This window comes from Conger conger, chromosome 8 (genome assembly GCF_963514075.1).
Source record: "Conger conger chromosome 8, fConCon1.1, whole genome shotgun sequence".
Taxonomy (NCBI): domain Eukaryota; kingdom Metazoa; phylum Chordata; class Actinopteri; order Anguilliformes; family Congridae; genus Conger; species Conger conger.
This window is the reverse complement of record NC_083767.1, coordinates 42,325,705-42,351,554: the sequence shown is the minus strand read 5'-3', so window position 1 is coordinate 42,351,554 and position 25,850 is coordinate 42,325,705. Positions and strand designations below refer to the sequence as shown.

Genomic DNA, 25,850 nt, shown 5'->3' with positions numbered 1-25,850 from the left:
AGATGATCCAGCGGTAGCGTGTTTTGGAGCATGAAGACTGCCTGGAGATATCCAACAATGCCGTCTGACACGGAAATATTGAACAACGCATTAAACCTGTTTTTAAGGACGCTTTCTGGATTTTAGACGCTTTTGGCATTTGGGTTCTAGAATACATGGCAGAAACGCCCAACACCACAAGCACATACTGTGCATTTAAGAAGGCAAGCACATTGCATTGATGTTGCTACAAAAAATGCCATTGTGAGAATGTATTCAGCAGTAACATAACAAATATTTCATTTCTTCATATGAAAAAAGTTACGGATAGACACTCTTTGTTTTTACCTCTGGATAGAGCCCATCTCATGCCAAGCCTTTTCTGCCTTTCCCCTGCTCCCTGCTCCTCTCTGCACCTCCCTTCTCCACACTCTCCGACTAAACTCAGGCCTGATTTCAATTCACATTCATCATCATGTAAGTTTTAACTCATAGGTAATTGAAAAAGTAGTTTTATTTTTGGTATTTTCTTCACAAACACATCAAAGTTCATCAAAGTTCACCACCAAAGGTTCCTTGTCAGACTGTGAAGAGTGAGCAATTCAGCTGCATCTTAATTTTTCAATCAAAGTTAGGGGCGAATGTTTTCTTAATCCTTAAACCTTTTGCTTTCATGAAAAACCACAGCAACAGCACAAAAATAATGAATTTACCCTGATGGAAAATCATTAGCTGACCCAAAAAAAACATAAAGAGACTAATCACACGGCCCTGCATGAACTTGAGCTACATATTAGTGCAGTGTTGTTTCTGTGCTTATTGTGCGGGTAGAGAGAGAGATCAGAGAGAGTGTACCTGCTTGTTTCATCCTACTCTGTCCCACCTTTCCTGATTTCTCCCATTTCACAAATCATCAGTTCTCCTCGCTCATTCGATCTGTCACTCACCATTTCAGCTTTCACCGACTCAGTCCAGTGCTTTACTGCTCTGTGGTATGTGGAACTCACCTTCTAAAACAGTGTTTTTGTACCTGAAACAACAGCACTTTATAGCAGTGTTAGCATAATGGTGAAGTCTGGATGTGCAGTGTAGCGGGAACCTAACATACTAAATACTGTATATTCTAGACATCCATTCATGTCAGTATTACAGGTTTATGACTTATAATTATATTATTATTATTATTATTATTATCATCATCATTTCAGTTGTGTAATGCTTATTTCATTTGTAAGTGCTGCTGTGTCTTGAGTTTTTCCAGAATGGCTAGTGCTGTTATTCAAAGGAAATTCATAGCAAAACTTTTTACTAAACAGATGTGTGACAGCTGTAGCTGTATTATTGGTACATTGCCGTCTTTTGTTTTTATTATTTTCTACCCTTTATTCTGACCACTGTAGTATTCATATTTCCATTCTTCTGTGCATGGATCCGTGTCTTGTGGGTTGACTTATCTTTCTGGCAGTCCTACTGCTTCTTGCAAGTTCGGCCTACTCATCCTGGACTTTGCCTATCCTCCTCACCCAGGGCCAGTGCCTCCGCTCAGGCCCTGAAGCTGTCTTACATCCACCCCCTGTCCCTGCTTCTTATGGATGACCCCATAGACAGATGCTAACTGTATGTTTCCTTCCACTCCCACCTCAGGCCACGGAGGAGCCAGTCTTACCTGTGGACACCATGGAGCCCATGTTGCGCCCCTTTAGCCTGGTCATACCCTTCACTGTGCAGAAGGGCGAGATCACAGGTGAGGCAGGGGTCAGGGATGCCTTGAGGTGGGGGGGAACTGGGGAGGGATACCCCCTATGAGCCTCTCTTTAAACTCTTATACAAAATACTCTGTCAATCACCCCCCCCCCCCCCCCCGCTCCCCATAGCTCTTGGCTCTCAATGTGGCCAGGATTCAGAAATCCATCATGACTTTGTGGAAACCCTTTGAAAAATGTTTGTATTTGAAATCCAGCCAAATTCATGAGCATTTAATTAATTTCGTGTTTTGCTGATAACGCCGAGGTATTGTCATTAGATCACAATGTTGTAGCCTCACACATACTGTACTGTACGGAGAGGTTTTGTAAAAGAGCCTCTCTGGGCAGTGATTTTAACTACACACTCTTACGTTCGGCAGGTGAGGTTCGCATGCCTTCAGGCAAGAAGGCTCGTCCTCACATCACGGACAACAAGGACGGGACCGTGACTGTGAAATACGCCCCCACGGAGAAGGGCTTACACGAGATGGACATCAAGTATGACGGCAACCACATACCAGGTACAGAACCACAGTGCACTGCAACCGAGCATGCTTACCCTGCTGCTCAAGCTCGGTTTGGAAAAGCTGGGAGCTGGTTGACCATTTCAGATCAGCTCCCAGCCCGATATGGTTTGACCAACTCATACCCATCTAGACCAACTTATGATCAGCTTGGCCATGCTGGTTGACCAGCTCATAGCCAGCTAGTCCAGCTTATTATCAGCTTGACCGGCTCAATTCTCAAGCCGTTCAAGCTGGTGTAGCTGGATTTTACAGCATTTTACTCTTTCAGCTGTAAACTAGGTTCCAACCCATAATACTAACCCAACCACATACCGAGGACCAACCTAGAATACACTGTGAATCTTTTCATACTGTTGTCAACAATACGCTTTTGGTCGGACTGTGTATATTGTTTTTACTTACATTTATTTGAGTTTGAGAAAAGTGTCTACGATCGAGGCCTCTTGCGCTCCATGAGCGCAGTATTTATTAAAAATGTAATCAAAGTATTGGCTGAAGGAAGCCCCGTGCAGCACAACTGACGGCACAGGCAGGCAGCCATGTTTTAACATTCCTGTTACAACCTTGCCCCTGTAGCCTTGAGCGAGGGGATTCGGCTCATAAACCATAAAGTGTATGATGCAAAATGTTTTGCAGCTGTTGCTGTAACATGAGGTGCACTCAAGACTGCGAACGTTCACTGTGAACTATGTTTGCAGCAAACGATTTTCTATTTAGTTCGCCACCTATGCATTTTGAATACAAATGGATGCAACTTGGATTTAACAATGCCAGCTAACTGATTCGCTGCTTATCTGTGATGTATTTTTTAAGGTAAGAACAAATATTAAATTGATTAAAGTGTATTATAACAGCAAAATAATTGTAAACTTTTGTTATCTCTGCCTCTTCCCTGTTGGCAGCCATTTCTGTTCGGGGCACACTACCTTTTCATATTGTTAGCTAAAGTTTGCTCATGTTCGTGCCAAACATAAAAAAGTTTGAATATGTACACGATTGTTAGCGAACGCTATTTGACATTTGCAATCTTGAAGGCACCTATGGTCTACTGTATTCGTATGCATTACATTAATGGCATTTGGCAGACGCTCTGATCCAGAGCAACATATAGTTGATTAGACTAAGCAGTTGACCATCCTTCCCTGGAGCAATGCAGTTACCGCAGAGTTTGGGCCTTGCTCAAGGGCCCAACGGCTGTGCGGATCTTATTGTGGCTGCACGGGGATCAAACCACCGACCTTGCGGGTCCCAGTCATGTACCTTAACCACTACGCTACTGGCCGCCCTGTATATGTATGCTTGAGATTACTCACTGGATTCTGTTCCTCGCAGGGAGTCCACTGCAGTTCTACGTTGACGCCATCAACAGCCGCCATGTGACCGCGTACGGGGCGGGGCTGAGCCACGGTATGGTGAACAAGCCCGCTACATTCACCATCGTCACCAAGGACGCCGGAGAAGGTACGGTTCAGTTCACCTGGATGAGATATACTGAAACATGGATGATACGTAGGATGTTCTTACAGTATGTAAGTTTACTAACCAGCTCCCTGACTGTCTTCTAACAGTTGTAACCCAAACATAATATTTTTTTAAGTAAGTCTTAATAAATCCTTCCCCTGTCCCATCAACCTCGCCACTCCTTCAGTAATGGAGTTTTGTTTTATTTCCATGAGATAGTAGAAGAAGGATCTTATAGATCTTATTTCTGTGAGCATTTCTGTAAGCAGATATGTTGGACTCCTCCCAGGTGGTCTGTCTCTGGCTGTGGAGGGTCCATCCAAGGCTGAGATCACCTGCAAGGACAACAAAGATGGCACCTGCACCGTGTCCTACCTGCCCACGGCTCCTGGCGACTACAACATCATTGTCAAGTTTGACGACAAGCACATCCCAGGGAGCCCTTTCACCGCCAAGATCACAGGTACCACACCATAGAGTTCTGCTCTGAATTCAGCATAAAGCAAGATCACAGGTACCGCTCCATGGAGTTCTGTTATGAATTCAGCATAAAGCAAGATCACAGGTACCACTCCATGGAGTTCTGTTATGAATTCAGCATAAAGCAAGATCACAGGTACCACTCCATGGAGTTCTGTTATGAATTCAGCATAAAGCAAGATCACAGATACCACACCATAAAATCCTGCTATGAATTCAGCATACAGTATAAGTACTCTACCATAGAGTTATGGCCTGATTCTGCAGTCATTAAGCTGACAGGTAAGAGCTCTATAGGCCAATGTGTGTCCATAGCTAGCATCTAATCTTTGCGGATAAACTGTATGAGTGTGACCTTTCCTTAGTTTGTCATGAGTGCTTTAAAACTCTCTATAAGCTTTCCTTTGTTTAGTTAAGCAGATTGATTGATAATGTGTATCAGATGGTTAATAACTGAAGTATCATTCTCTAATACTGGAAAATATAAGCAGGATTTTTCTCATCACGTGTCTCTCTGTCTTCTCCCTCCAGGCGATGACTCTATGAGGACCTCTCAGCTCAACGTTGGCACGGCGACAGACGTCTCTCTGAAGATCACAGAGACGGACTTGAGCTCGCTGACGGCTAGCATACGAGCCCCATCGGGCAACGAGGAGCCCTGTCTGTTGAAGAGACTGCCGAATCGCCACATCGGTGAGCCACTCGCCAGGCCTGGTAGCCTCCATCACACTGAGGGCCAACAAAGGCCTGACCAGTCGAGAGCACTTGATCTGGAGCTGGGTTTAGGTTTCTAGGCCCCAAGCACCAAACAGTGTGACGGTCAAAATAATTCAATTTAATATTTTGTAGATTTTGTTCAGAAACCAGTTGGTGTAGAAAGCATGAAAATAATGCTACATTAGGCGATATGAATCAATATTTTTATCTTGGATAATAGTACAGTTATCCAGCTAACTCACTAATCCTGCTTTGTGATACAGGCCCCAGGTATGCAATAGGCATATATAAACATGCCCGTAAATAAAGATGAGCAATGATCAGTTGATACTCAAGATAGTCAGAATGATCTTTGGGTAAGGAGAGAAGTTTATTTAAATACTTTTGAGTATTTAACCCTGTCCCCCTCCTGCCCCACAGGGATCTCCTTCACCCCTAAGGAGGTGGGGGAGCACGTGGTGAGCGTGAAGAAGCAGGGCAAGCACGTGACCAACAGCCCGTTTAAGATCATGGTGGGGCAGTCCGAGATCGGCGACGCCAGCCGGGTGAAGGTGTACGGGAAGGGCCTGGTGGAGGCGCACACCTTCGAGGTGGCCGAGTTCATCGTGGACACGCGGAGCGCAGGTGAGACGGCTGGGGCATCTTTATCCAAAGCGCTTCTCATTCACCTGTTCATATACTCACTCACACATCAACGCCGAGGTGTCTTGCTCAGGGACACTTCAACACACCCGGGGCGGAATCAAACCGGCAACCCTCTGACTGCCAGACGACTGCTCTTACCTCCTGAGCTAATGTTGCAGGGTCACGGTGAGGTCGTCCGGTTTGGTGCAGACCTGGGTCAAATACATCATTGTTTTCGATTTGATTCTTTTCTGTGCTCGATTGATCTTGCCTGGTGCAATTTAGGCAACCAAGTGGACCCGAACATTGCATTACATGACAGTTATTTATAGCTGACGCTTTTATCCAAAGCGACTTGCAGTTCATTGGACTGAGCAGGGGACAATCCAATCTAAAGCAAAGTGGGGTTAAGGGCCTTGCTTAAGGGCCCAACAGCTGTGCAGATCTTATTGGGGCTTGAACCATCAACCTTCCGGGTCCCAGTCATGTACCTTAGCCACTAGGCGACAGACTGCCCTGGCCAGAAGGCATGGTTTGCCCTTTTTGAGAGTATTTCATAAGATCCTACATACCAGACAAGCTCAGTTAAGCATAGAAAAGGATTAGAATCCCAAACAATTACGTATCCCACCCAGGTCTAGTTTGGTGTCCGTGGTTACCACAGGCATTTGGAAGCTTAATGGGCAATTTCACTTTATAGCAAATTAAGAGCTGCCAGATGATAAAAACACGTTGTTCTGAGAGGGGCAAACTTTGTAAAGATTGACGTCAAGCCCAATTTAATTCAAAATGAAGTGTGTAGCTGTGCTGTTAGAAGGTAATAAACCAGGACAGACAAACCTTTCTTTCTTTTAGCAAGGTCACTTTTCCTGTACGACAACACAGGTCTGAAGTCTGAACAGACTTCAGGGTTATTAGACAACAGTGTGTGCCTACAGAGAGATGGCGCAGTCATTAGGAAACATAATGTGTTTTCAGAGTGATGTCACGCTCACTGAACAACACCGCACTTTCGCAGGCAGACATCAGGGACCTGGAACGACAGCGCAGGTTTTTGTGAGCTGTCAAGGTCATTAGGCAGAGAGGCCTGTTGAGGGAGAGTCCAAATCACATTACATTTCATTTATTTAACACGCTTTCATCCAAAGCAACGTCCTGTAAGGTCATAGTAACATAGTAACATATGGGTTGGATATGGAAGAATTCACATAAAAGATGGGCTAAGCCAGTAGGTACAATATTTCAGATGAGACGCAAGGTGTGATACAACAGATATGGTAAACAAAGATGGTGTAGTACCAAGACGGATACAAATTCAAAGCAACAGTGCTGAAGATGCAAAGTGCTACTGAGTGGTACTAGGTTATGGTACTCTGTTCACACACAGCTCTGCCCTCACTCCTGCTGTTCTGCCTCTCCAGGGTACGGGGGTCTGGGCCTGTCGATCGAGGGTCCCAGTAAAGTGGACATAAACTGTGAGGATATGGAGGACGGGACGTGCAAGGTGACGTACTGCCCCACCGAACCCGGCACTTACATCATCAACATCAAGTTCGCCGACCAGCACGTTGCAGGTGAGTACAGTGCCACACACTGGTACGGTGGGGTATTACATTCCTGTTCATACGTATTTACTGTTATTAACTGTGAATGGTTTGTGTAATATTAATTACATGAAGGTGGTTTTATGATGGTCACAGGAAATAAAAGGAAAAACAGAAATGTGATTTTAGGAAATTATGAATGTAAATACACCCCATACTTGACACGACTCAATTTTGTGTTCTTGTGCTTAGAGCTCACATTTTCCAAAAGCATTCTAGCCTTCTAATATTGCACCCACTAGATACTCTGATTTTTGCTTGTTTTATTGTATTCCTATTTGCATTTATTATCACTGTTGTCATTCATTTTTACTGCACTGCAAACAGTTACCATAAAGGAAGGAGTTAGCATGTCTGACCCCGTCTTTGTCTTATTCATCTTTAAATTGCATTTCCGCTGGTGTAGTTAAGCACAGCATGTACAGAGTAGCTGTGGCCCTCCAGGCCTTCCCAGTAGATGGCTGAGCAGATGGTTGGGTAATGGTCTGTTAAAACTGACGGTTGGTTTCCGGTCCACAGGAAGTCCGTTCACGGTGAAGGTGACCGGAGAAGGGAGGATGAAGGAGAGCATCACCAGGAAGAGGCAGGCCCCCTCCATCGCCACCGTGGGGAGCACCTGCGACCTCAACCTCAAAATCCCAGGTGAGAATCCCAGCCAGGTGCGGTCACAACACGACGAGCGGTCAAAATCCCGGGTGTGGTCACCGCGCGGCTACAACAAGACGAGCAGGGTTGATATTCCAGAGGAGAATTGCATCATGACAGTGTGTATGGTCAGAATCACAGTCTAGCACAGATATAATATAACGACTGCAAACTAAAATCCCAGGTTTGCCACAACATGGTCCATGCAGTCACTAGCAGTCGCTGTCGCACCCCGGTCCGTCGGCTGTGGTTGGATCATTCTAACAGCAGCATCCAGAGCAACGATGGCTCTGAAGCGTCGAAACGCAGCACGACAAAACCCTCCCTCCACTTGTCCTTACCTCCTCTGGCCTTTTGTTCTTTCCTACTGCTCTTTTCTCCTGCTCTCTCTATCTCACTTGGGTATTTGAACACCTTGCACATATTGTAGGTATCTGATGCTAGTGTCCAGCGCCAACCCAGAAAAAGCACGGAGAGGAGAAACAGGCTGAACCATGGGGAGACCAGAGTTGGGACAATAAGACTCGGGTTTCGGCCCTGACTCACAGCACTGGAATAGCCTGTTGCTATATTAACCATCTTCCGTTAGGCCCTCTGGGCTATGTTGAAATAAACAAGTTATTGAGCATCCAGTTTGCTTTCTCTGAAATATCCTGCGTCTTTTCCAGTCTCGAAGGAAAATGAAAACTGAAATGTATGTTTACTCACAAGTCACAATAGTACTGAGTGGGAGTTTGATCATTTGTCTTAGTGCTCCATAGTGGGCTTCAGGCCATTAATGGGAAAGTGAGGTTTCATGAGCCTCTTTAAAGGGTGGAGCTACAATGAGCTGTCAGTCATTGACATTTTGGAACCTTCTGGAAAATATTTTGTTCATCACAGCAGAACACAGTGATTGGCTCAAATCAGTGAGTTCTGCTGACTATTGGTTTCATGTGACTACACTTCACAAGTACTTTTTAGGGCCAGAGTTCTTTTCTTTTCCGTCTCGCCTCTGTAAAGCTCTCCTGCGTGACTCCCCCTGTTCCTTCCTCCTCCTCCTCCTCCTCCTCCCTCAGGGAACTGGTTTCAGATGGTGTCGGCTCAGGAGCAGCTGACGCGCACGTTCACGCGCAGCAGCCACACGTACACGCGCACGGAGCGCACGCAGATCAGCCAGACGCACGGCGGGGAGACCAAGCGCCAGGTGCGCGTGGAGGAGAGCACGCAGGTCGGGGGCGCCGGGGACCCCTTCCGAAACGTCTTCGGGACCGACTTCATGGGCCGGGAGAGTCTGGGCACCTTCAGCAGTGCCCCGCCCAGACCTGAGGGTGCGTGAGTGCCCCCCAGGGGACCAGTGTGTGGATAACGAGCCCGAGTTTCGGCTTAACTCCCCGTGGTCTCTGAGGAGAGAGGGCTGCCGTGCTGCTTGCGTTTTGTGTTTCACGCAGCTCTAAGTGTGTGTTTTGCATGGTTTACGCATGCGTGTGGTCCCACAGGTTTTGGACAGCACCATGTCAGGAGAAACGGACTCTGGAAGAAGTTTGGGTGCTACCAGCCCTAGTGTCAGATGAAGGATTTGTCATTGGACAATCTTAAAGCAGGACCGTTCTCGATTGCATCTTACAGCAGAGACAAATTTCAGTGTCTTATTCAGATCAAATGGTTCAGAGTAACTAGTGTGGAGGGCAGAAGAAAGCATGCGATGGTTTGCGACTGCTTGTGCGCTCACCTTATAAGCATGCAAGGTGACTGTGTAACCACGCATGTGACTTATGAAAAGTCATGTGACCTATCCTGGACCTGAGAGCCCCTTCTGCTCCTGCTTAACCTCCATGTCAATCATTCTCTGACCACCTGGGGTACCTGGGAGGTCACTGATATTCTCCAGGAGTGAACAGCTCAGACTGTCACAGGGTGCTGGCATGCAAACCATTCACCTGCTTCTTTTATGGTTGTGTCAGTTTTGTTAGTGCCATTAACATTGGAGTGAATCTTTATTCCTGATTTATTACCAGCTGTAAGATGGAAAGGAGCACCTTGTCGTGAGAAAATGTAGATGTTTTCCAGAGATGGAAAGTCCAGGGGTCAGAAAATAAAAGTCCTTCCATGTGTTCCTGCTGCCCATGAACCGAGCCAGCAGATTTCACAGATTCTAATTTCAGTAATTCTGAGCAAATGTACTAATGAGCAAATCCAGATGATTGGAACGATATACCGGGGAGGGCTTAAACGTTCTAAACTTGGATTTTCCACCTTTGGCCTTCCCGCTCAGGAAATTACTGGTCTATGAGGGAAATGGAAAAAGTTGATTCACACAAAACATTTCCAGCATCTTGACTGCTCTCATTTGACAATGATTAATGAATGTGTTGCTAAGTGGGGTTATCACATGGGAACACTTTACCCAGCGAAAGCGATTTCATTTTGTGAACAATTATTCGGATGAGTGATCTGCACACACGTACAAACAAATGTTTTGATCACTCAGAGGATACTGTATTCATTGTGACATTCTAATGGGAATGTAGCTCTTCTACACAGTAGAGCAGTGGTAACCAACTCTGGTCCTGGAGATCTACCAGTTTTTCATTTCTGCCATAATCTGATTAGCAGCACAACAAGATCTCTAGCTGTTGAGTGAGGTGTACTTTGATAGGGTTGGGGTGAAAACCTAGAGGACAGCAGATCTTCAGGGTTGGGTCCAATGCAGTAGGGCAGGGATCATCAACTCTGAAATCCAAATCCAGCCCTGGTTTTCTTTTCTACTGGGTAATTGGTGCTGCTGATTGGCCAGGCTGTCGTTACAGCTGACTGCCAGTTAAAGAGAGGATGGAAAATCAGCAGTTCTCGGCCCTCAAGGAACATGAGTTGCTGATCCCTGCAGTAGAGTATATTTCACATGAGACAGATTATTAGGAGTGCAGCATAAATTGGTAGGTGAACTGACTGGGATCCCTGTGATGGTCTGGTGAAAGTTTTTTCACGCACAAGCCAGTTTCTTGCAATGGAGTTGATAGGGATATTGCGTTTGCTGGAGCAGCCATCTTGTGCCGTGCTGACGTCTATAGCGACTGTGCCCCCAGGCGAGACGGGCACCCAGGAGATGACCGCCCAGGTGACCAGCCCGGGGGGGAAGACCGAGGACGCCGAAATCATCGAGGGCGAGGACAGCACCTACAGCGTCCGCTTCGTCCCCGAGGAGATGGGCCCCCACACCGTCAACGTCAAGTACAGGGGCCAGCACGTGCCCGGGAGCCCCTTCCAGTTCACCGTAGGGCCCCTGGGAGAGGGAGGGGCCCACAAGGTCCGGGCCGGGGGCACCGGGCTGGACCGGGGCGTGGCAGGAGTGCCAGGTATGTCGTCGGTCGTGATTCCTCTTGTCGAGTTGTTCAGACCAAAGATTTGTGATGCGACGAGCTGAAACTGGCTAGTTAAATCCCCTGCAACAGCAAATGCTGCCTTCAGATCTTCTTAAGTGGGCAGTTCACACCATTGCTACTACCCTCTGCAGCATTCGAGAGCGGTTTTGTCACACCGTGAATTGTTGGTCTGAACTGAGCTTTACAGTCAGGACACTGCTGATGCTGTACTGAGGTATGCCACCAGGGGGCAGTGTGAGACATGTCTGTGCCTTTCTCCCACAGCGGAGTTCAGTATCTGGACTCGAGAGGCGGGCGCGGGGGGTCTGTCTATCGCGGTGGAGGGGCCCAGCAAGGCGGAGATCTCCTTTGAGGATAGGAAGGACGGGTCCTGTGGGGTCACCTACGTGGTTCAGGAGCCAGGTGAGGGCCCGTTCAGCCGTAAACCCGTCTGTTGGACCGCGAACGTGACCGTGACCACTGACACATCCCCGTCTCCCTCTGTCTCCAGGCGATTACGAGGTGTCGATCAAGTTCAACGACGAGCACATCCCCGACAGCCCCTTCATCGTCCCCATCGCCTCGCTGTCGGACGACGCCCGGCGACTCACTGTCACCAGCCTACAGGTGGGCCGAATGGAGCATGTGACTCACCTCACACCTAACCCTAACCCTAACCCTTACCCTAACCTCCCACACACATCCTAAATTGCCTAGCTGCAAACAGAAAAATTTAATTAAATCTAACCCGCACCCTACAGAACACAAACATTATCCAGAACTATAAAATTATCTCGGCATATAAAAGAAATAAAAATATTAAAGATCATCTGGTGAGTAGCAAACTACCAGAAATTAATACTATACCTACACAGGGCCCAGTATTCTACAACCAAGCCACTACAGTCAGGAACACCACTACGAACACAACCTACATAATAAAACAAACACTAACCAAAAATACTAAAAACTGCATATATGCCATTAAGTGCAAACAATGTGGTATGAAATATGTAGGAGAGACAGGGAATACAATTAAATGTAGACTAGCACAACATATATATATAATATTAGAAATCACAGAGAGACAGACACACACCTAGTGGCTCATTTCCTTCACCATGGACTTACAAATATTGGGCCTTCAAACAAATAATAACACCGGAGGAGAGACGCAGGTTAGAGAAACACTGGATTCTCAAACTTAGCACTCTATTTCCAAGAGGACTGAACCAACGCACATAGAACACCAACACAAGAGGGACCAAATTCTTCCTACTTAAAGGCTTCAGTACTCTGAATGGCCAGTGCAAACTTTTATTTCCCAAGAGGCCCTAATATGGGACAACTTGGGAAATAAAGATTTCTTACTCACCTAACCCCTACCCTAACCCCCCACACACATCCTAACCCTAACCCAAACCCAGATATAATCAGATCTGGCCCTCAAATCCAAATCCGGCCATTGTTTTCTTTCCTCTCGAGTAATTAACTGAGCAATTAGTGCTGCTGATTGGCCAGACTGTATTCACATGGAACCGGATTCCCAGGTAAAGGGAGGGTGGAAAACCAGCAGTTGTTCACCGTTGAGGACCATGAGTTGAGGAACAGGGCCCTAACCTATTCCAGGTCACTTTAGCTACAGGTAATGTCGCTAGGTATGAACAGTTAGTGTAAAAGCACAATTTATTAAAGCTGTTGATGTGGTCTGTTTTTGAGGTATTTTGACCCTTTTCCCCAGTCATCTGTTACATGATGAATGCCCTTTTTCACCTCTTCCCCGTCCCTCTGTTTCAGGAGAAGGTGTTGAAGGTGAACCAGGAAGCCTCCTTCGCGGTGCAGCTGAACGGGGCTCGGGGGGTAATAGATGCCAAGGTGCACACTCCCTCGGGGGCAGTAGAGGAGTGCTACGTCACCGAGCTGGACAGCGGTAAGCTAATGCTGCAAACCCATGAGAGATAAACAAAAAGTGGTGGTAGCTGAAATATTTCCGACTATATACATTTGCTCATTTTGAAAACTCTTGCTGACTACCCTGTGGAAAATTCCTACATTCTGTGGCTGGTTAAAGCTGGTTTATGGCTGCACTGGTGGTGCTGCCATAAATGTGCTGCATTGATGTCTTACACATACGACTCCTTCATCTTCCCGCCCGCAGACAAACACGCGATCCGCTTCATCCCACGGGAAAACGGTGTTCACTCCATCGACGTGAAGTTCAACGCCTCCCACATCCCGGGAAGTCCCTTCAAGATCCGGGTGGGGGAGCCGGGGCAGGCCGGAGACCCCGGAATGGTGTCCGCATTCGGGCCGGGCCTGGAGGGAGGCACCACGGGTATTTGTCTTTTCTAAAATACTTTGTTTAACCCAGGGACGTCCATTGGGAATGTGTTCTCTTTTGCAAGGAGGCCCTGGGAGAAATTCCGGAGAGAAAAGTTGCAAATGCTAGAGAGAGAACTGGGGTAAAGCCCCTGGAGCAGTTTTTGGGCTAAGTGCCTTGTTCAAGGGTCCAGGGTTTATCTCTCCACATCACGGTCAGCATCCTTTATGTGACCGTGGGCTGGAACCAGCAACTCTAAACTCTACACTGGGCTACCCTGCCGTTGGTACACCCCTACATTATACAGCCTGTGGGCCTCTAGCGCCCTGCTCAGGTGGACTTTCTGTCCATCAGCCTCGCAGAAACGAGACACAGAGAACTCATTTCCCATGTCCCCTTCTCTCCCAAACAGGTGTGGCGTCGGAGTTCATCGTGAACACCTGTAACGCGGGCCCCGGGGCCCTGTCCGTCACCATCGACGGGCCCTCCAAGGTGAAGATGGACTGTGTGGAGTGCACCGAGGGGTACAAGGTCACCTACACGCCCATGGCCCCCGGGAGCTATCTCATCACCATTAAATACGGAGGCCCCCAGCACATCGTGGGGAGCCCCTTCAAAGCCAAAGTCACAGGTGAGAGGGGTTTCAGTGCTATATACCCTTCAAAGTCACAGATGAGAGGGGTTTCAGTGCAATATACCCTTCAAAGTCACAGGTGAGAGGGGTTTTAGTGCAATATCCCCTTCAAAGTCACAGGTGAGAGGGGCTTCAGTGCTGTAGTTACCGTGGTTGTTAAGTTACCCTCCTATGTCTCGTGAAATAGGAGCGCGGCTGTCAGGGGGACACAGCCTGCACGAAACCTCATCTGTTCTCGTGGAAACTGTCACCAAGACGTCCACGAGGGGCGGGGCCTTCGCCTCCCTGCCCAAGTTCTCATCAGACGGCAGTAAGGTGGTCTCACGAGGGGCTGGCCTCTCCAAAGCCTTCATCGGGCAGAAGAACACTTTCACTGTGGACTGCAGTAAAGCAGGTGAGGAACGGATGCATACATGTGTGCACAAATGCACACACACACACACACACACACTCACATACATACATACACACACACACACACACACACACATTCACATACATACGTACACGCACACACACACACACACACACACACACATACATACATACATACATGCACACACACCCGCAAACAGACACATGCTCTCCTGCAAACATTTGCTAAAACTTGCTAAAGAAATTATTCTGACGGCAGAATAACTGTTCAGGGACTGTCTGTACCTACTCTAAAAAGAAAGACAGGACCATGGTTCTGACCCCAGCCCTGTAAGTACAGCTCAGAAACGGTGTGTGTGTCTCTCTGCCTGCAGGGACGAACATGCTGATGGTGGGAGTCCACGGGCCCAAGACGCCGTGCGAGGAGGTGTACGTCAAACACATGGGCAACAGGATGTACAACGTCACGTACACAGTGAAGGAGAAGGGCGACTACATCCTCATCGTCAAGTGGGGAGACGAGAACGTGCCGGGCAGTCCTTACCACGTCACCGTGCCCTAAAATCACAGCCCACCCCACCCCCACCGTCTCTCCCACGCCATCTCTCCCCCACCTTCTCTCCCCCTCCTTTACCATGGACTGCACACCCCACCCTCCCCCCTGCTGTCTCTCCCTCACCTTCTCTCCCCCTCCTCTACCATGGACTGCACACCCCACCCTCCCCCCTGCCGTCTCTCCCACACCGTCTCTCCTTTACCATGGACTGCACACCCAAACCTCTGCCCCACCATCTCTTGCCCTCCTCTGCCACGGACTGCACACCCCACTGGCTCTCCCCCTCCTTTACCACGGACTGCACAGCCTAACGGACCTATCCCCTGGGGCGCTTTAAGAACCGCAGACTTTTTTTTTGATCTCTCTTGGAAAAAGGCAAAATATTCTTTTCACGTATTGTGCCAAATCCGTGTATTAAGCATAGCGCATGCTGATGGCCACAGAACAGCAGAGTTCCATGCCAATCACTTTAATTGTACCTCGCAGCTCTTTGGTTAGGTCAGCCCTCCCAACAGTTTTCATTTCTTTTATGCTGGTATTTTTTTAAAGTATATTTTTGATTATAGACAATGTACGGAGAGGAGTGAAAGTGGATCTTTTTTATTTAGGTCAAATCTCACCTGTTTTCAGTGTACATTTGAAGGAACTATAAAACCGAATCAGCTGCAGATTTCTTCACCTTGTTGCCTGAAGGATGAGAATTCACAAAGTGCTTTTTTAATACTCTCAGATTACACACAAACACACAAAAAATACAGACATTACGGAAAAACTAGTGATTAATACTACTTTAAAAAGCTGTCGAGTCAAAAACAGACAAAAAGTATTGGAATTTATTTATTTAGTTTTTTAATTACCATTTTAGGACAGGATTTTGTCTTATTTGTAATGAAGAAAGAAAAGTGAGCTTGATAAAACAATCTCCACCATCAGAATGCTGAAGATTCTGACAGTCCTGTCTGACACTGTGACCCAGGGCAAAGTAACCTGATTGGTCGGCGCACTTTTGTACTGAGGTGACAAGACAGCGGTGGTTTCTTATGTGAATGTTAAAGCAGACTTTGCAATTTAAACGCAGTATTGAGTGACATTTTATAGGGGTTTTGTATGTATGTATTAAAATGACAAATGTACTTGTTTGATATATTAACATGCTGTCTGGTAAGAATTTGCAGACATAATAAACTTTTAACTGCTAACTTGCCATGAAAAAACACAGAACATGGAACTGAGTTTTATTTTTAAAATAGTGCTGTTACTTTGTGGACTGATCATTTTTTTCATTATAACTCCAGCAGTATCAAGCCTATTATTACACATTATATTATATTGCAATTATATGAACCCATGGAATTTCACCTACTGAATTCTGTTTAAAGGAATATTTCACTTTGGTAAAACACAAGTAATTTTGTGGAGCTTATCCCATCAACATCAGCTGTCCCTGCTGACTGTTAACACCATCACCATTCTTCCTTGTTATCCAGCTCCCAATTTACTCTCATTCATTTTTGTGACCACAACAAAATTCATAGTTTTTGAATCACAAACAAACTATAGCGGTTAATAGTTTTATAAAAGTGTACTACTTTGAAATGGTCAATTACATTTTCTGGCATTCTCATTCTAATATGTATATGAGTATATAATGCAGGTACAGTGGTTGTAGTTAGACTGGCTTAAAAAAAGAAAATGAACACCCTTGGCCCCTGTGGATCTGAAGCTACAACACTGGGTCAAGCGAATGACCTTCCTTTGTTTATAGTTCATGTTTAAAATCCCAATCGCGTTCTGTAATTTGATTAGTGCTGAAGTGGGTCTAGAGCCAATCTTGATTGCACTTAATAGGTTGTTCAGTACAAATGATCAGTGTCAGTAGGAAGGTAGGAAGGAAGGTCTGTGCAGTTGAAAAACTCTTTAAACGTAAAGTGTGGTTGGTGTTGGTGTTAAAAGTAGTTCTGTTTCACTGGTTCTTTCCAGACTGATTGGAGTTATATGAGTGCAGAAGCTAAGCATGCTGGGTAAACTCACTTAAAACACAGCATGTGCTTCAGTGTGTGTTCAGGTCCACTCGTACTACATTAGTCAATGAACCCAGGCAGGTATAAAGTGAGTGTTTTAATCCGTTTGAAACACAGCCAGAAACCAAAAATAATATACATACAACATATATTATATCTAAACTGGAACAGAAATCAGGAAACATTGCGCATGTTTTTTCTTTAGAAAAGCCCTTCATGTGTATTTTACTAGTTATGGATGTGATGCTTTAACTTGTGGAAGAACCTATGCACTTGTAAATCGCTTTGGATTAAAAGCGTCTGCCAAATGACAAAAATGTAAATGCACATTTCTGCAAACGACGATTAATTAATACAGCACGACAATAAGGCTTCATTATGAAAGCTAACTTTCCTAATGGCTTAATGTTTTGCCGTTTATCGTGCGTAGCAGGTCGATGCGCTGGCGTTCTAGCTGTCAGCTAGTGAGTTATCGGACTATCTAGCTAGCTAGCTAATTTAACACTAAAGTTACGCCAGCTAACTAACTAGATAAATTAGCGATTTGGCCATACAGATTCCAGTTTGTTGGCTAGTAGTACACAAGGGGGCCATATTACATAAAAAGCATTCAAGGAATATATTTCTTGTTGAGACTAACGGTGGTTACCTAACGCCAGCTAGCTAGCTAGTTTGATGTTATTTAACAAACAATGAAAGTCGTAAAAGTTTCACTTTTAACAGGAAATGACGTATTTCACAAAACCGGAAATGACGTATTTCACGAAACCGTAAATGACGTATTTCACGAAACCGGAAATGACGTATTTCACAAAACGGGAATTGACGTATTTCTCGGGAACCGGAAGTGACGCATTTCACTAAACCGGAAATGACGTATTTCTCGGGAACCGGAAGTGACGTATTTCACAAAACGGAAATGACGTACATTACTGAAACCGGAAATGACGTATTTACGGAAACCGGAAGTGACGCATTTATCGTGAACCGGAAGTGACGTATTCTATGAAACAGGAAGTGACGTACTTCCAGAAACCGGATGTGACGTATTTCACAAAACCGGAAGTGACGCATTTCCTGAAACCGGAAGTGATTTATACAAAAAAAATACTACAAATAAGCAAATCTAGAGCCAATCTTGACTTGCTCTCAACTCTTTAAGCGTAAAGTGTGGTTGTTACTGGACTTGGTGTTAAAAGTAGTTCTGTTTCACTGGATCTTTCCAGACTGATTGGAGTTATATGAGTGCAGTTATATGATTTAAAGAGTGCAGAAGCAAAGCATGCTGGGTAAACTCACTTTGTGATTTATACAAAAAAAATTACAAAAAATAAGCAAATTAAAAAATACCAAAAAAAAATTGGAGGCGTATTTCTCGGGAACCGGAAATGACGTATTTCACAAAACCGGAAAAGATATATTTCACGAAACCGGAAATTACGTATTTCTCGGGACCCGGAAGTGACGTATTTCCAAAAAAACCAAAATGACGTGTTTTACTAAACAGGAAATGACGTATTTACGGAAACCGGAAGTGACGCATTTCATTAAACAGGAAGTGACGCATTCCATGAAAAGGGAAGTGGCGTATTTCTCGTGAACCGGAAGTGACGTGTTCTATGAAACAGGAAGTGACGTGTTCCGTGAAACCGGAAGTGACGTAATTACGCAGAAGTGCAGAAGCTAAGCATGCTGGGTAAACTCACTTGAAACACAGCATGTGCTTCAGTGTGTGTTCAGGTCCACTCGTACTACATTAGTCAATGAACCCAGGCAGGTATAAAGTGAGTGTTTTAATCCGTTTGAAACACAGCCAGAAACCAAAAAACATTTGTACACGTGTGCGCATGTTTTTTCTTTAGAAAAGCCCTTCATGTGTATTTTACTAGTTATGGATGTGATGCTTTAACTTGTGGAACCTATGCACTTGTAAATCGCTTTGGATTCAAAGCGTCTGCCAAATGACAAAAATGTAAAAATGCTGCAAATTCTGCAAATGTGCTGACACACAGGCACACACAAAAACACACACACACACACACACACACACACAGTAGTAGCTCCTTAGCAGGGTTGATGAAGATGAAGATTGCAAGCCCATCTCTGAGGAGACATTGGTCTCAGCCTCAGCACAGCTCTGGCGGGTAAGTCTCAGATTTACGATCTTATCACAGTGAGATGGGAGGCAGCAGCAGTGCTGGCACTTTGAGAGGCCACTTCTGGCTGTACACAGCGAGAGAGAGGAAGGAGAGAGAAAGGACTGATTGTAAAAGCAGTATTGGTAGGACTGCAGTGAGTCTCTGCCATTGGGAACTTCCACCCATGTGGCTGCAATTGTGTAGACCCTGCCAAGGTCAGGGGGTCGGATGTAGGCTATGAACAACTGAGAGTGTTCCTGCCTTTCACCCAATGCATGCTGGGATATGCCCCAGCACCCATCGCGACCCTGAACAGGAATAAGTGGGTTAAGCAGACGAACGGATGGATGGATGCTGTGAACAAGGTTGTATTGAAGATTGTCGGGTGGATTGGGTCATATATTTGAAAGGAAGGACAGTTACAGCTCTGGGCTGTGCCTGTGCAGGAAACAGACACTGTTGTCAGCTGCAGAATAAGAATGCCTTTCTCTTCAGCAGGCGATAGGGTCTCCACAGTCCAGGGTGAAGTTCTGCTTTTATTTTCGGCACATGAAAGTTCCTTCCCGTGTGATGTCGGTTATAACTGCTTGCAGGAGTCTGTTTGAACCAGGTCCAGAGAGCTTTCACACCAAGCTTGCTCCGAAGATTTCATCTGCAATTTAATACCCGGTATGCCGAAAGCTTATTATCCACCTCTTGAAACCGTTGCTCGACATTGATCGTGAAATTGATCTGACTCGCGGGTGAGATAAATTATTACAATCAGAGGAAGAGGAAGTGTGCTGCCATAATGGTTAATTGAAATCAGAAAAAGCCATTCAGGATTAATGGTATTAAATAATTTAATCTAATTTGAATGTGAATTTTAACTGTCTGTGGCTGGTCAAACCTGCAATTCCCACAAATGTGTACAATAATAGAATTTAACGTGATTTAAACTTATTTCTTAGCTTATTGGTCTTCTGTTGCTGTAGCCTATCCATTTAGACGTTTGACGCGTTGTGTGTTCAGAGACACTCTTCTGCATACCACAGTTGTAATGTGTGATTATTTGCTTTACTATCACCTTCCTGTCAGCTTTGACCATTCTGCCCCTTGTTTTTCGCACCATTTTCTGCAAACTCTGGATACTGTTGTGCATGAAAAGGCACCATGAGATCAGCAGTTTCTGAGATACTCAAACTACTCTGTCTGGCATCAACAATCATTCCATGGTCAAAGTCACTTGGATCACATTTCTTCTCCATTCTGACATTTGGTCTGAACAACAGCTGAACCTCTTGACCACATCTGCATGCTTTTATGCATTTAATTGCTGCCACGTGATTGGCTGATTAAATATTTGCATTAACAAGCTGGTGTACAGGTCTACCTAATAAAGTGCTCTCTGAGTGTATATGAAAAGATGAAAAAGATTCCCCACAAATCTAAAATGCACAGAGCAACAATAGACATTGCATTACATTTTATTTAGCAGATGCTTTTATCCAAGTCACCTACAAAAAAGTACATATCAAGGTCATTAGGACAAACTACAGGACAGGTTGGATAAGATACAATTAACTGAGAATCAGTTGTACGGCCATGAAGAAGATAGCAAATGGATTCAGTATCAGTGCCCAGTTCCAGTCAGACGGCAGATCTTCATCAGCATCGTAAGCTAGCCTTTCCCTGGCTGAAGTGCAGAGGGCAAAGCCCTCGGAATTATTAGCTGCAGTCTTGCCCTTGCGCCAGCAGCTGTGCACCCGCCCCATGCCCCCGCAGCCTAAAAAAGAGCCTGTCTCTGGTGCAGATTTTTATCTCACAGCTTCCAGAAACGTGCCAGAAAATAATTATGAGATGAGGTGTCAGTGAATGAGAAACGCGAATAACCGCCACACGCGCTGTAGCTCAGCGCAGGGTGATGGAAATGGCCGTCGTCCTGGATTCCAGCGTACATGCCTCGCTCCTGCCCCTGCCCGTCTGCATCCTGCCTGCACGGAGAGATGGGATGTTTTTGGACCGAGTTCAGAAGGGCGAGCAGATGGCAGCGTTATCAGCACAGAGTTGGGCAGGGTGACGGAGGACCCTCCGGTGGCTGGTGGCTGGGAGACGTTGCTGCTTTTCCACCCTCACTGACCAGGGGAAGCGGGGTTGCTGCCCAGCTGCCAGCACTTCCAACCCTTTCTTGATCAATTATTATTGCAAAAAATCTTATGTGGCGTCTTTCGCTCTGATTTTGCTCTTCTTATTCCCTACCCACCTTCCTCATCATCATGTGTCCTAAACAGTCTGCATGATACACAATTAGAAATATATACTATGTTCCAGAGAAGCATATTAATATGTTTTTTAATATGACAAAGCATCAATGACATAACTAAAAGAGACACATTTGAAAGCATTTCTGCCAGGTTTTCCTGTTGACTATCCACCATCTCTATTTTTACAGATCAGCAGTGTAACCCCCCACACACACATACATAGCAAGCATCAACACCACAGTCCAGTACTCATAAAACGTTTTCATAGCAGTCAAAATGAATCAGAAATGTTAATTGTGGTGTTCATTTAAATATAAATTCAGTGAAGGGTAAATTTGTATAACATGACCCGCAAAGAAGAATAATCACCATGACGCAAAATGTAAAAATAAAAACCATATGAGTCATTTTATTTAATTCAAATTAAAACTCTGGATTTATTAATATTATTAGAAACTTGTCATGCTGAAGGCTGAGGAAGAATAACCCAAGGATATTTTTTCCCAGTTAGATTTTTGTGTGTAAAGTGATTCATGACAAGATGACTTTTCACTGTAGCCTCGGGGGCCAGAAATGTGGCTGTTAAATTATGCATCTTCTTTTGCTCCTGATGTCAATGTAACGTAATGGAATCTGTCAGATATTCCGAGTCTGACTCCTGCAACAATGACGACTGGCTCATTTACATATGGCATGCAAGTTAGTATGGATTAATTATAGAAATGGCAAAAATCTGAAATACTTAAATGCGATGTATGAGATGCCAGTTTTGTCGTGTCTCGAGATGCTGTGTTTGCGATTCGCCGTAACGGTTCAGGGAAGATTTAATTTAAGTGAGACACAAATTTCGCAAAAATAGAACAGAATCCAATGTGATGGACCTGGGAACATGTAAATTGAAAATATGTGTGCATGGATGCCCAAGACAATATGTATGCAAAATCTCAGGCCTACAGACCTTACCTTTAATTTATTTTTTTATCATTACAAAATTTGGCAGCTATATTGAATTTTGTGGATGCATATGGCTTTGTCAGTTGTGTTTTGTTGGCCACGAAGAAGAAGAAGAAGAAGACGAAGAAGCTTCTAGTCTCTTCCCCGCATCAGAACCTGAAGCATGGGACCAGCCTATGGTAGGAGCTTCCCCTAGTTAAAACGAACTAACCTTCCCATCTCAATCTTAGAAAGCATGGAGGTGTGAAACTTGTTCTAATGTATGTGACTGGCAGTGTGTTCATTAATAGAGGCTCTCTCTGTCCCGGGCAGAGGCAAGAGGAGGACCTCCATCAGCAGACCCTGCAGAGAGCCCAGCGGCAGTGAGAAGCAGCCCAGCGAGGCGGTGGGGAGGGCAGACCCAAAGCTATTAGTGCCGCTTTCTCCATCTGCCACTGGAGCAGTGTACACGGTGAGCAGCAAGCGTACAGTCCTCCCATTGCTCTCTCTCTAATAATAGTCTGTTATTTAGCTGACACTTTTATCCAAAGCGACTTACAGTTGATTAAACTAAGCAGGGGATAATCCCCTCTGGAGCAATGTGGGGTTAAGGGCCTTGCTCAAAGACCCAACAACTGCACTGATCTTGTTGTGGCTACACTGCGGCTTGAACCACCAACCTTCTGGGTCCCAGCCCAGGACTGGTCACAATTTAAACAATTATGCAGTTACAAGGTAGAAAAAGCACATCTACTGAGAAAGTGATTTCTACACACAACCTCGGTGGTCATGAACAACAGACTGAGAGAGACACCTGGATGTGTAAGCATGTGTTCCTCACAGAAGGTGTGATGTTTTATGTCTATTTTCAGACACACGTTATTATCGTGTGATTGCTTGGATCAACTACCTGCTTGTTCACATGCAGTGAGATATAATTGGACTGATAACACAAGTGCTAATGATTCTAAAATTACGATGAGGAAACATTTGCAGGAGCATGTGACTTTTTTCAATGTAGACAGTAAAACAGTGACATGTTCACCGAATATGAAAGTGTACACATGCACATGTCAGCTCTACTTGAAGGTAGGCTGTTGCTTTGGTTCAACACTTACGCTGATATTATAGTTCTACAATGAGCATCAAAACTAGTCAGTAATCAATGAACAAATGGTGTAAAAGTAATTTCACAGATTAGACAAAATGGAACAGGCAATGAATCTTATTTCTAAAGAAGTGAATAGAAAGTGCAGTTTAGGTGGAAATATACGTCATGTTGGCCTTGGTCTTTGTGAGATTATGTGATACTGTACAGTAGTGATTAAATCATGATTGACTGATTATTTATTTCTAATAATACAGATTACTGAAATAGTCTTGGAAATGGTGAGATAGTGTAGAATTGTCTTACCACTGTAGAATTGTTTTAGTCTATTTACACAATACACTATTCGAGGTTGTGGAAATGCTATGTGGCTTTGCATTTCCATATGGCCCCAGGGCTCATATGATCTTCAACAGGTCACATGAAGCTGGAGTGCACATGTATGGTACCATAGATGCACAGTCAGCTGCCATTGCACTTTGTGTAGCATATTAAAAAGAGATGCACTATTTCCATATATACAGTAGCTCTACTGTCAACACACAGACACACTTATAATGGGAAAGACGTCGGAGGAAAAAAAAAGACAATTTCTTCAATATCAGCTCAAATTCAAGACACTGGCAGAAAATCTGCAGCATAACGTAAAAAAAAAAAAAACCTTCACAGCGTATCCAAAATATATTGAACGGCAAGAACAAAAGACTGAGTATAAATCATTACAGATGCCTCATGCACCACTTAGTGCGCTGCCACACGGAACAACGCACAACGCACAACGCATACCGCATTCCCCTACAGCAGCCTGAGCTGACCGCAGTACCCATCTTTCCCCACTAGATGGAAGTGTACGCAAGCATTTGCTTGATTTGAAATGGCCCGGAGGACAGTCGTATCACTGAACAAGCAGTTTACGGTTGCGAAAAGGGAGCATAAAAAAATTCTGCTTTAATTGCTATCTTCTGTAACAATGAGCAAGCAGTGACTACACCCGCCAGCTGGGCATTATTATGGAACACAGCGCTCTGTTTAGTGCCTGGTCAGAGCCAAAAAAAACCCCAGAAAAAAAACAGGAAGGTAGGCCCACTGACGCTTTAATGTGAGGTTGTACGTGTCGTCACCGTATTAATAGCCTGGCCTGTGCTGCACCGCGACACCAGCTATTATTGAACTGCAAGCCCTTTCTTCTGGCACGAGCCGGGCCTATAATTAGGCGCTCATTTTGGCATGATGCGTGACTTGGCACAGAGCCGGTGATTAACGCGCCCCTTTTCCTCCTTCGGACCATCTGGGTGAGGGTCTGTGCGCTAAAGCGGCTGACCGACCGCGGTCCGCCTCTCTCCCGACAGACGGACTGAGCGCTCTTTAGAATAGCGACGATGGCGGAAGCTTGTTTCTCAACAGCAAAACGCCGCATTCTTCCATCTTCCCATCAATTTATTCACGGTCTGATCAAACAAATCCAATAACAATGTGTCCATAGGGGGTCGACCAGTGCTGCAATCTTTTAGCTGTTCCAAGCACCCGGGAAGGAAATGTAATTGCTTTGGCAGCTGACCTTTATTAAAACATTAATAAATGTATTATTAGGCTAAACTGATAGGAGGTAATTAATACTATTCAGAGGGGGGGGGGGGCTAATGTGGATAAAAATAGTCCTCCTATTTATACAACCCGGAGACTAATCCAGGAGAGATGACACGTCGCCCCCAGCCTATTAGAATGCTTTTCTCAGTGAATAACTCACCCTGCCAACCTCTCTCTCTCTCTCTCTCTCTCTCTCTCTCTCTCTCTCTCTCTCTCTCTCTCTCTCTCTCTCTCTCTCACATATATGTATACACACACACTGTCTCCTTTCATCCGCTAACCTAGATACAGTTCAGCTCACTTGCTATCCCCTTCCGACCCCACATCTGACTCCTGAACAATGAGAGTGAGTGAGTGTGTGTATATGTGTATGTGTGTGTGTGTGTGTGTGTGTGTGTGTGTGTGTGTGTGTGTGTGTGAGAAAGAGAGAGAGAGCACCTAATTACAGGCCCAGAGGCCCAACAGGGCTGATGAAGAATATGCTTTAATAAAACTGTGGTCTGTGGAGCCTGGCTCATATCATTTGTCCGCTCATTCAGATGCATGGGCAGAGGGTACAGGGAGTCACGTAGGGTGTCTTTAGTCTCTGGCCAAACCTGGCAGCCATCTTAAAGACACTGTTGTCACACTTCACCAAGTTAGCACCCAGTGCTCAGAGCTCATAGCAGTGTTGCATGACACCAGCTGCCTAGATCAAAATTTGAAAAGATGTACAGTAGATACATTACATGTATTGCACGTATCATAAGCCTTTGCTATTTTTGTGACAAAACAAAACATGTTCAAACATAATGCTTGTGCATATTCATGAC

At 45.2% G+C, this 25,850-nt stretch overlaps 1 protein-coding gene across 6 annotated transcripts in view; it reads left to right on the top strand.

Moving 5' to 3' along the window:
* Positions 1–16,229, top strand: part of flncb (filamin C, gamma b (actin binding protein 280)) — a 65,062-nt gene extending 48,833 nt beyond the window's left edge. For 4 of the 6 annotated variants that reach the window (XM_061250631.1, XM_061250633.1, XM_061250630.1 and 1 more), the window contains 17 exons: positions 1,624–1,723; positions 2,105–2,245; positions 3,584–3,712; positions 4,002–4,175; positions 4,724–4,885; positions 5,330–5,533; positions 6,955–7,107; positions 7,657–7,779; positions 8,841–9,092; positions 10,848–11,117; positions 11,409–11,546; positions 11,635–11,750; positions 12,921–13,053; positions 13,282–13,458; positions 13,856–14,074; positions 14,265–14,471; positions 14,827–16,229. In XM_061250631.1, the coding sequence (XP_061106615.1) occupies positions 1,624–1,723; positions 2,105–2,245; positions 3,584–3,712; positions 4,002–4,175; positions 4,724–4,885; positions 5,330–5,533; positions 6,955–7,107; positions 7,657–7,779; positions 8,841–9,092; positions 10,848–11,117; positions 11,409–11,546; positions 11,635–11,750; positions 12,921–13,053; positions 13,282–13,458; positions 13,856–14,074; positions 14,265–14,471; positions 14,827–15,014 (2,886 nt within the window). In that variant the 3' untranslated portion in view covers positions 15,015–16,229. The remainder of the gene's footprint in view (positions 1–1,623; positions 1,724–2,104; positions 2,246–3,583; positions 3,713–4,001; positions 4,176–4,723; positions 4,886–5,329; positions 5,534–6,954; positions 7,108–7,656; positions 7,780–8,840; positions 9,093–10,847; positions 11,118–11,408; positions 11,547–11,634; positions 11,751–12,920; positions 13,054–13,281; positions 13,459–13,855; positions 14,075–14,264; positions 14,472–14,826) is intronic. The other 2 variants (XM_061250635.1, XM_061250634.1) reach the window with 1 other exon arrangement.
* The last annotated feature ends 9,621 nt before the right edge of the window (positions 16,230–25,850 follow it).